General features: G+C 45.5%; 1 protein-coding gene across 1 annotated transcript; it reads right to left on the reverse strand.

Moving 5' to 3' along the window:
* Positions 1-358: 358 nt before the first annotated feature.
* On the reverse strand, positions 359-1,612 carry LOC146867619 (E3 SUMO-protein ligase KIAA1586-like). Its single transcript, XM_085623274.1, has one exon. The coding sequence runs from the start codon at positions 1,610-1,612 to the stop codon at positions 359-361; it is 1,254 nt and encodes a 417-aa protein (XP_085479400.1).
* Between the last annotated feature and the right edge of the window lie 10,788 nt (positions 1,613-12,400).

The raw sequence follows: 12,400 nt of genomic DNA on the forward strand, positions 1-12,400 counted from the left end.
ACAGGAAGTGACATCACAACAGGAAGTGACATCACGTGTAAGGCAGATCTATCATTTGCATATATTGCAACAAAAGTAGAATTGGTGTGTTGAAAAAAGCAGAAGAAAAGCACATACTAGAAACTACAATAGTGATTATCAAAACTATAAAATTTATTACGCTACCTAGAACACGACATTTACATTTATTAACAAGTAGAATACACTGACCATGAGAGAAAAAAATGCAAGGTGCACACTTACAGTTAAAGCCTTATACTCTCTACATCTGTTATTTTAGACATTATGGGACATGTTATATTGCCACAGGATGTCTGGCCATGGAAAAATGTGAGACAGCTTATAGCATTGTAAGCTATCAATTAAAAAACGACCATGCTTCCGCATATCTTTTATTGTGCTGGGCTGTAGGATCAACCTTTCTAGATTGATTATCATCTGCATGACGATGAGCAATCAACCACCTGTTCACATATGGCACTGGATTCCAAAGAGGAAGAGGAGGACCCATGAGGTTGATGAACATTAATGATGAAAGGCGTCCGATACCAAGGCAGTTTCGTATGGGTGACATTACCAAGTTCATTGTGCTGAAACCCCTTTCGCAGTCACTTGAACTCACAGGAAGTGTGTTTATCGCCCTCAAAACAGGTTGCAGTTGCTCTGGAATGTCATTACCACCATTATTAATATAGTCTCTGAAGCCTTCAGATACGCCTTTGTGATTAAGACAGAATCTCCTGCACAGGTTTTGTAGTTTCTCCTCACCTTCAAACCATGGGCTCTCAATGTCATATGGCCACTTCTGTGGGTTGAGAACATCTATCTCTGAGGTAAGAGTTAAAAATTCATCTGTCCGAGAGGATGTGGCCGACCTATTGCTTGCAGACTGCGCATACAACCTAGAACGCAAGTTATCTGCTAGATTCTGATAAAACTGGGGAAGGTTTATTTTGACCTGCCCACGTGAGTCCTCACAGCTGATTGCCACTCCTCTAAATAAGCCACTCTCAATAGCTTTTTCAGCCTCCTTCCTGTGTGTCCCTGGAAACTCCTTAAGCTTTTCAATCGCCCTTACTGAACGATTGATGAGCTGGTAAGCTCGTGGCAGAGTCACTTCATCCCTTTGAAGTGCTTCCGACAGTGTCCCAATCTCATGAACTGCATCTGCAACACCAGCTAGATTGAGCACAAAATCGGAAGATGTCAGAATTCTATTCAGCCCGCTGAAAGTAGACCGGTGTTTGGCATCACGAGAAGTACTTAAACTGGCCTGAACAAAATGCTGGTGAAGGGCTGGGTATGACTCCCACACTGCTCGTATTGCCCTTTTGCTAGAAGCAATCCACCGGATTGAAAATACTCGCCCAATTTTCAAAATTGCAATCTCTAGCTCTTTTGCACATGCAGAAAGTTCCCGCTGATTTTTGGGAGACTGGTGGTACACAGCATACAGTTTTTCAAAAAATGATGCAAGGTGCTTAAGGCCTGGCACTGTATCAACGGTGTCCGCTACACTGAGCTCAAGCCGGTGGCATAGACAGTGCCATTTTACAAGTCGAGGGTATTTAGAACATAGCCTCTCCAAAACACCAGAGTTTCTCCCAAGCATTACACTGGCACCATCACTGCACACCCCTATCCAATTGTCAGCAAGGAACGTGCTAGCTGTTTGAACCCCGGAGCTAGCCAAGGCGAATCCAGTGACACTCCAAGTGGAATATTCATGACGTCTTTAAAACTTCAGTCTCACTTGCAGTAATTTATGATTACATTTCAAATGGTTGAGTGCTCCACCTGGTATTGGGACGCTCGATCTTTAATAACTCGAAGGAATTAAACTGAGGCAAGGCCTGTGGAAGCTCTAAAGAATATAACTTAACTACGTACATTTATCCGCCCCTATTTAGGGAATCTGTTCTTGGCGTCTTGATCGTATGTTATGGAATGGTTCTAGATATTACATTTAATTTTGTAATATACAGTCACAAACGCAAAAAAATGTGGAAACAGCAACACACAAGTATACATCATAGTACTATCCGTAGCAGCAGGCGAGGCCGGGAGAGGGCAGCAGGCGAGGGCGGGAGGGGGCACCAGGCGAGGGCGGGAGGGGGCACCAGGCGAGGGCGGGAAAGGGCAGCAGGCGAGGCCGGGAGGGGGCACCGCACCAGGCGAGGGCGGGAGGGGGCACCAGGTGAGGGCGGGAGGGGGCACCAGGCGAGCGAGGCCGGGACTGGAGAGGGCAGCAGGCGAGGCCGGAAGTCTGGTGCAGGAAGCGGCGGCAGGTCAGGCAGCAGGCAAAGGGGTCACGTCACTCGCTCCAAAAAAGCAAAGGAGCTCATTGAAGGAAAGCGCGAAAAATAAAGGGCATGTTGCGGGTGGGCGGGACTGCCGAGTTGCAGACCCACCCATTCATTGGGTGAGGTCGGAATCGGATCCTTGGCGTCTATTGGGTACCCTGCCAACGGTGCACCTGGTAGGTGCAGGGGCGTGGTAACCGGCGTGCTTGGACCCGGAAATGGTTTGTTTACTTTGTGCCTCGGCCTCCCGTTTTGTAAGGTATGATGGACGGCGCGGTTTTGAATTAGCAGGGTGGACGGCGTCCACCCTGAAAAACCCGCGGAAATAAGTGGGGGGATGCCGTCCACCCGCGTGGTACCCCGACTCGTGCCCTGATCCCACCTGATTCAACAAAAAAATGCCAGTACTGCACTATGATTCACTCGTTTTCTATGATTGAGTAGCAATCCTCAATTCAAGACCAATCTTATAGTCTGACTTCTTTTGAAAAAATCCTTTTATTTTAATTATTAGTCATATAATTATTTGGATTTTTCAATTTCTTTAGACAAAAGTTAAGATGACAACAAAAATAGAGACTTGAACAAAATATATACAACAACGTATAATATGTACAAAGACATAGGCAATATCACAACTTTCATGTAATGTATAATACTTAACACACTATTCAGTAGACATATTCAACATTTAAAAGACAACATTAAGTGCACTTAGGGACATAAACATCAAGACCTAACAAATTGACGAAACATTGACAAATATTCCTGTTCATGGACAGGTGAAAACGCCCTGTGTTGATTAAAGTTTTTTTGAAAACAGGTGCGGATTCTGGTGATTAATAAAGAATTTATTTGTTCTTATTATCATATAATAGACCATCCAATAATTTGATTTTTAAGTCTGTAATCCTGGGGAGATTGGTCTATTTGAAAGGACGGAGATAAAGGGAACAGGGGTCGACGCGTTTCGAATCCCCTAAGTAACAGGGATTCTCATCAGGACCGTGAAGATTCAATCTATAGAAGAAATAATAAAAACATTCTGTCAGTCATACTAAGAACACTCAACTTCAATCTATCAAGCAAACTCTCCGATCATACCTTTGTCATATGATTCAGTAGTCGTTCTCCCAATGTAGTTATTTGGAATATATCTGTAATATTAAGAATTCAATGGACTTAATTAGGTTGGTGGACCAATAGAAAGGAAAACAGATAACTTGCGTGAATCAGGGCACTCACATGGAGATGCGGTGTATCCGCGTGATCAGTTCCTTCTTGTCGATTAAATCAACCGATTCTAGAAAGAAGAAAAACCTTTATTTGCCTCGGTAAAAAGGGGCAAGCACTGGCGACTTCGTGAGTGAAATTAGCTCGGAATTAAGAGCATATAAGCACGCTACGCGTCTGATTGTGAAGGGAGGATGTGCCCATAAATGAAATAGTTCTTGCATTCGGTTACGTACATTAACGAAGACGTATGTGAGTCCTTCTGCATTCAGATTCGTTTAGATTACGGCGGCTTCCTAGGTTGTGAAAATAGATTAGGGTTTAGGAGATCTTACCGGTGTTAGTTTATCAAGTCTCCTCCATACGCATCCATGTCCGTGACTAAGGCGCGTTAGTGCTTGACCCGGTTGACCCGGTTGTAGAAGTAATCGGAGCCTGCTGCTAAGGCTTCTGGGCATCGTAGTTTTTTGATATATCTTGATGCATTTAAAAATCGATTGTACACTCTATCCATGAATTCTTGTGACAGTAGGTGGAGGGAGAACACTGTGTTCATAAATTGTAAAGTTCCGACATTTCATTCAAGCCCTGTGTGGCCGAGTTGAATTTTAGGATCAACATCGCTTCTCTGATCCCACCTGAGACTTCCTAGTCTGACTCGCACCTGGGAAATGACCGAGGAGTGTAATTCTGGTCATTTTTGAATACCGTGTGGATGTGTCCACCCCTGGGGGCGCCGCTCTTAGAAACGAATTAGTATAATTCAGATATTAATTAAGAGTCTTTATTCTAGCACGGTGATATGAAATGCAAATCTCTTCTAGAGGAGAATTGAATTTGTCACGAGCAGCCATGCGGCGTCCGCCGCCATCTTACCTTGGCGCCAGGTCTCCAGATCTCTGCTCTGGGGCCCTGCTGTGTGTCAGCTGCGAGGCTGTAAACAGCTGCCACGAACGGCAGAGCCAAAATAACTGACCCAGAAAACCAGAGGTGAAATACTCTGTCGAGCAGGAATGATGGCTGTAGCTGAAACCTTTTCACCTTACAGTAGTTCTAACACCTTTTAGAATGCGCCAGAAATCTGTTGGAAAGATGTACCAGAGGCACGGTGATGAGACCTAAGGCATAGCCGTCGCACTTCCATGAATGACGAAGGCAATTTTTGCACCTATCACGCCATTCAGTTACCATAGAGCAGTGAAATCATTTAATTTAATTAAGAACGAAAGATTTTTACGGCCAGCTTCACAATTACCTAATTTTAATTTTAAACTGCATCATCGTCATGTTTTCTGGCATCCCGCCATTGAGCTAGAGTTACAAAGCTTTATTATTCGAGCTGCCTTGGAAAATTTCCCCGGGAAAAGCCGAGCAGCTCTAAAGTCAAGAGCTTCCCCACTGCCCTCTGACCTCAACTCTTGGCACCCACTGGGCCTCTCATTTGCTGCTGTGTGCAAGGCTTCATTCCTAAAACAATAAGGGCCAGGCATCTCGTTCGGAGGCCACTGCAACTTGACCGACACATTGCCCCTGCCATGCTGCCAGTAATAGTGTCAACACAACTACTAACCATCACACTCACGAGTGACACATTTCAGACTTTTACAGCCCCCAAAGCTTTTAGCACGGATTGGGCAGCAGGAAATACACATAGACATTTCAATCTACATTTACTTCATAATTGACTGTTGTTGTGGTCATCTCCAAATTACCCAGGGATGGCCACCTTGTGTCAGACTGTCACACGTGCTGGTGAAGACAATTAAGTGCCAATTAAGCAAAGGTTTGATATAGCGCAGTGGGGAAGGCTTACGTCGCTGAGGTAGTGCTATGAGGTGGATTACTGCATCTAAGGCGCAGTTTGCAAGTCAGGTCTGAACACCATTCAGAACTTCAGCACTAATGTCTCCTTGATATATTTGAATACATGTTAAAATACTGTACTTGTTTGCGCACACATTAAGCTAGCAGAGTAACCTACAGCTCTCTTCAATTGGGCAGAAAAGCGAAAATTGTAAAGAACATAAAATACTGTGGTTTATCATAGTATGCAAGACCTAAAAATGCAAACATCTGAAATCCACCAGAGCATTATTAACAATAGCAGCTCGGCAGTTGTGTGTTTATGTTGTACAGCTAAAGAAGTGTGACCCTCTTTCACAGTTTTGGATTCAGGTAAAAAGGGCTGGGTGCCGGTCTCTGCGGTTCGTCCTTAAGTGATTCCAATATATTCATTTTTTTCAAGAACGTCTCGGAAATGATTAACTCGTTAAAAGGTTCTCTGAGCAAGGGAACCTTCTCAGCAGAAGTCACCTCACACTTGCAGTGTTGGAAATTGCTGCTTTAGTAGCACCATGCTCCGAATACAAATGGATTGCTTGCTTCCCCCTTAACCTGTGGGGTTTCCTCAGCATTAGGCTCCACAGTAATCTTAGTGCTGCTTGATGAAACAGCAAGAATGTTTTCAAAGCTATATTCAGCCTCTGCATCGATTTCCGAGGAGGTGACACGCCTTGCAATCAAGCAGAACTTAATAAAAACAGCCAAGGACAGAGTAAGGCCCAGGTAACGTCTATAAGTTTTGCTTTTGCCCAGAAGTTTTGCACTTGGTGCATTTGAATTGGAGAGTTCCTCCATGTTATCTATTTTAAAGGAGGCTGGTGATGGATATCCCTTCCACCAAAATATAAATCTTATAGGATTTCATGGGATTTATATTTCGGTGGATGGGATACCCATCACCGTTCTGCCGGAGTAACTCGTCCACATAGACCTAAATCAGGACCATAGTCAGTGAGCTCAGAATAATGTCCAGACATACAGATGTTCAATGGCTTTTCTCCATGCATCAAGAACAATATTAACATCTGGCTGGTTGCTATTGACACTGTAAATAGTGAAAACATGTTTATTATCTCACCCTTGAACAATCACTAACTCTTGTTTTTTGTTAATACGCCATAGCAGACAGGAAAGAGGTTCATGGTATCTTCACATAATTAGTACTGGTCCCAGTCGTCTAAATCATGGCTATAGCTGATCATTCCTTATAATTAGAAACATACTTAAGTTGAACTCCTATCAAGATTCAAATTGTATCGAGTACAATCGCTACCAAAAGAACAGGCTAAAAAACATCACAAAGCATGAAAAATTACAACCACACAAAGTAACGGCCTGGGAGAAATTTAAATTATTCTGGCATAATTTGTGTAATTTCAGGTATTTTGTATTACGTTTGTTACATGAAGTTCCCGAAATTATGTTGTTACGCCACTTCATGCCATTCGTGGCAAAATTTATAGAAAATGCACGTGAACAACAGCACGCAAGTGGCTGTTGTTCGTAATGGTTTGTTCAAATGCGTTCTTGTGCCAAACGTTGACATGAAAACACATTTTATGCTAAAATGTAATGCAAAATGATGGATTTGCATTCCACATAACTTTGCATAATTTAGCTCAAATGTCTCAGAATTGCTCGAAGGCAAATTACTCGAATTTCACACACCCCTTTAGTCGTTTTCTTACTTAAGACATGTTATTTGTGGCTCAAATTCCAAAATTACAAAGATGAGAAAGGAAGGGACACATTAATTCTGTAAATAAAACACATTATTTTGCGAGAAAAGGAAGAAACATGGAACCCAGATTTTTGCCATGCATCTGCTATGAATAAAAAAATAGTTTTCTGCTATCTCCATAGAACTGCAAAAGGACATTTTGTTGCGCCATGAGATCAGGTGGGAGATTAGCTGCCTGCTGAGTAAGCGGAATAGACAGTTAACTTTGCCACTAAGTGAAGGGCACACACAAACGTTGAATCTGCAGTGACAGAATGCATCTGGGGTAAGCACTGACAGAGTCAATAATTAATTTCTCTGACCCCAAACTGAACTAGTCTGTCATTCCTTTGGCATTAGCAAAAATAACTATTGATGGACAGAATGCAGAACAATGTCATACATTCACCCCTGTACAGAGATCTGGGCCTAAATCCATCGTTTTTTTGCTCACCATGCCGTTCCAGTTTGAACCCAGCCCTCATGGGAACAGTCCAGCCCGAACGGCCAGGCCAGGTCCTCCCTGGACTGGAAACAAGCATCCTAGGACCGGTTTCGGGGTTTCACCCCTCTTCAGCCAAGATAGCTTAATTTCAGTGGCATGGAGAGCACGGGACTTACGTCTGAGCATACCCGTCCCACTCGGGTGACAAATTCAAAAATAACTATTGATGGACAGAATACAGAACAATGTCATACATTCACCCCAGTACAGAGATCTGGGCCTAATTCCATCGTTTTTTTGCTCACCATGCCATTCCAGTTTGGACCCAGCCATATGCAAATCAGTCTTGACCCTGTGCCCAAAGGGAACAGTCCAGCCCGAACTGCCAGGCCAGGTCCTCCATCTTGTGTGTATTACTTTGGCATTAGCCAGGCACAATGAGTCTAGAAGAGGTTGTCTATGTGAATCAATTTAATTTGCAAGCAGGGTATGGTCAGGTATCGCCGAGAGCCAGCCCCAGTAATACCAACCTCCTTTCCAACAACCCCCCCCCCCCTATACATTTTTGGGTTAGGGGTCGTAAACCCTGGCTGTATTAATGAGGTAAGACAAACAACATTTGAAAGTAAAATTGGGCAATTACATATCAAACAATTACAAGCCCATAACATTTTTTTACATAATTATTTACATATTGTTTGATGCCTTACCTTAACATAGACACTAATACATTGAAATTCCTAACCAATATGTAGCTTCCATTTCTGCGTATCCACCATTGGTACTTCGAGTGAGATCGTGATTGGTCTCTGCAGGATCCCCCTCCACTAACAGTTTGGTTCACTGCTGAATGAACCTGAGTGGGTCCCTCTATATGGGAGGACCCCATCAGCCTGTAACCCCCAGGGTAAGTTTGCGCACGGGGCCCATCTTCTTGCCCAGATACCTACCTCGGGCGCCCCATACACCCTTCAATATCCCCCCAAGGGCTTATGACAGCTTTGCGTCTGTTGCACCTGTGCCGGGATTGGCCAGAAGAGTCTATTAGCAATGAGCACTCTCGTCCCCCACACCCTGAAGCTTCTAGACAACTAGCTGCAAGCATCCCACTGAACGTCTCCGTAGGACCACTGTCCCGCTTATCACAAGGGAAAAGGATGCCTTTTAAGGAGCCAAACTGATCCACTAATCATGATCTCACCCGCAAAGACCATTGACAAAAATAAATCCGACGTCGCACCGCAGCTGAAAGAGAAAGTTACCAGACAAAGAAGAGAATTGAACATTACAAAGAGTTTCTTTCTAAGGGGATGGTGGGCTGGAAGACAAAATCCAGGTCCCCCGATTGAGAAGTGGCTGCGGTGTTCTTCCAGGAATGTCAGAGCGGCAAGCGGGACACAGAGACCCGCTCACCACTCCGCAGCCCCTTTTATGGGCAGGGCTAGGGTGCAAATTCTCAGTCGCAACCACGGAAGCGCTACATCTGCATCCGGGGTAGAGCGGCTGACCTACCCAATCGCCGCACGCCATATTGGGAGGTGGCGGTGGCAATGACTAGGGGTGGGCGGAATTTGCCTAATCGCGCTACGCAAAGCTCTGCAAAATGGTAAAAAATCTGCACGAGCACGCAGAGTTCCGCAAACACGCGGAATTGCTTGTTCCACCCCTTCGCAATGCTTTTTTCCTGTTGGCGAATGCTGTTTGCGTGCTCGGGGGGAAATATCTCGCAAACACGCATTTTTAAAGTGCGAACAAGCAAAACAGTCCGCGAAGCCGCGGATCATGGAATTTTTGGCAATTCCGCGTTCTCCGCGGAACGCAAAATTATCCAAATTCAACAAATTCCGCAAATGGAACGGAATTTACCGCCCAGGCCTAGCAATGACACACACCGCCGCCCCCTCCCAAGCCCCACGCTGTCCCCAGGTAGACCACCATACGTGCGACTCCCCCGAGTTGGGGATGCCTTTTGGCACATGGCCATGTATTGTCGAGGGCCAGTCCGAGTAATGCCAACCTCCCTTCCAACATCCCCCTTTGTTAAAGCAAAAGTGAACACTTATATACATTTTTGGGTCAGGGGTCACAAACCCCCAGCTGTATTTATTAGGAAAGACAAACAACACTTGAACGTAAAATTACACAACTACATAACTATATATCAAAAGATTATACGCAGAAACCAATGAACAATTTTGTATATAATAATTTACATATTGTTTGATGCCTCACCTTAACATAGATGCTAATACATTGAAATCCCTAACCCATATCTAGTTTCCATTCCTCTGTATCCAACATTGGGGCTTCGAGTGAGATCATGACTGGTCCCGGCAGCATTCCTCTCCACTAACAGTTTCCTTCACTGTCAAAGAAACCTGAGTGGGTCCTTCCTTATCAGAGGATCCTTACCAGCCTGCAACCCACACCCGGGATGAGGTTGTACAGGGGGCCCATCTGCCCACCAGGATACCTACCTCGGGCACCGCATATATCCTTCATTATCCCGCACAAGGGCCTGTGCCAGCTTGGTGCCCTTTTTACCCATGCGAGGATTGGCCAGAAGTGGCAGTGAGCACTCCTACACCCCCGCACCCTGCACTACCTGCAGCCTCTAGACGACTAGCTGCAAGCACTCCCTAAAGGCCCTTGGGACCATAGTCCCGCTTATCACAAGAAAAAAGGATGCCTTCTATAGACTTAAACTGACTCACCAATCATGACCTCACCCACCACAGGCCAGCATAGTTCACTTACTATCTGGCCTCCCCCCCAAAATGGTCACGTCAACGCGGTCAATGGATTAGCGACACCAGACAATTCTCCAGAAAGATCTCATTGCAAAGTTTGGACAAGTGAACGCATGAAAAAACATTCCCCTTTGATGCAGCCCTCCAGAATGACTTGCAGCTTCGGTGACCAAACAGCTTATTCACCCTATTGTTAATCTGCTAGACGGAGTGATTGAGGGTCCTGACCGACTCATTCCCTTACCATTGCAACCTCGGGATGATGTGAGACCAAGCTCTGACAGCCTGAGGGAGCCTCTTTGCCAACCAGCCTATCTCAGTCATAAACAGCTCGAAGAGCTCCCTCCTGCCAATGTGCACAAGATCATTGCCACCAAAATGCACTACCACAATCACAGGGCGCAGATAACCCCTGAGCAACCATGCGTCCACTGCAAGCCTCCAGTGTGCGAAGCGCACCCCTCCTTGCCTGTGAAGGGACACGCAGCAGCCCACCTGGTGGGCTCTGTCAATGAAATTACCTACCAAATAAGTCTTTAGCATGCCAACTACTCACACTTCTGTCATTTCGGACATCTCTATGTGCACAGGGGTCACACAGAAATCCTGCTGCTGCCTCATATCTTCGGGCATTCCACCTGCATCCACTGGAAAAAGAAATAGGGGAGAGAAGAAAACGGTGCACAAAACGCAACCCTACAGCATGTGCGACCTCACATCATGCTTAGAACATTCAGAGGACCAACTGCTGATCCTCTGCACTGCCGGGCCAGAGAGCCCTATTGTTGTCGCCGCGGTGGCCGTCCCAAATCTAAAAGAGTGAGAACCGAATTCTTCAGGGTCGAATCCCGACACCCTCAGGCCCATCTAGCATCTGAACTGATACCTCCTCAAAGGCGACCCGTCAGCGCGACCCGTCAGCATGCACCAGGAGGGGACCTTCCATCATACACAGCCTATGTGCCATAAACACTTTCAGGTTGCTCAAAGGACAGAAGGAATTTCCCGGAGCCCTTTGCAATAGAATGTGATTGCCCCTGCCTCCCTTATCAGTCTTAGAGAGTTGGATAGTAATTGCCAGGGAACCCTCCAGCCATTGCACATGTGACAGTCGCATCCCCCTTAATATCCTTCTTATTCTTGGCACAAATTCAACCACCCTGAAGGCCCCATAGAAGGCCAAGGTAAAGGCTACCCTGAACAAGTTGACCTCCACCGGTGACTTGCATATTGCAATTACGGTGCTCCTGGGTGGTTGGACCTGAAAACCTGCACCTTGAAACGAGAGAGTAGCAACAGAATTGTTCAACACCCCTGGGATATGTTTGGCCATAAAAATAAATTAAGCTTCAAGCACTGCAATACTCTCTCAACAATCTTTGAATCATCTTACACTTAGCCGCCTGCAGATTAATGCAATCCACTACCGTCATATTATTCAACCAAAATATGACCGACAGGTTGTGGAACTGGTCCTGCCAAATGGACAGCGGCAACAGGATGGGAAAGAGCTTACGGGAAACCAGTGTTAGTAACCAGCCCAGACTCCACCCAGGCAGTGGGCCAGAATTGCATGCACCAGGCCGGGCCCAGGATGGCACCAAAGCCCTCACTGTGCGCAACATTTTGTGAAAAGACTAAGGGGCATATTATCAAGGGCCATTTCGCCGCTTTTTTGGCTTTAAAAGCCAAAAAAGCGACAAAAATTACATTGCCCTATTTACTAGGTGGCGCTAACATGCATTAGCGCGTGTTAGCAGCCGGATTCCTAACGCCTCTCCTCGCATCTCCAATGAGATGCAAAGTAGGCGTTCTCAGAGGCAAAGTAGGCTTTCCTATGAATATACAACATGGAAGAGGGCGCTACCACAACAGCGCTGTATTTACAAGGCGGCCCTGGACTTGAGGAGCGATATCAAAACTGCCGCTAACCGCGGTATTCGCCGGATCCTAACAGCTGCTCAAAACTTGACTTAAGCATGTTTAATATGGGAGGTGGATTGAATGTTAAGTCCACACTCCCATATTAACAAGCTTATGAATTATCGCTGTATTTCCCGCGATATTGGTGCTTATCGCCGCTATAGCTGCATTTCATATCGCCTTT

The sequence above is a fragment of the Triturus cristatus genome, chromosome 1_2, assembly GCF_964204655.1.
Source record: "Triturus cristatus chromosome 1_2, aTriCri1.1, whole genome shotgun sequence".
NCBI classification, from domain to species: Eukaryota; Metazoa; Chordata; class Amphibia; order Caudata; family Salamandridae; genus Triturus; species Triturus cristatus.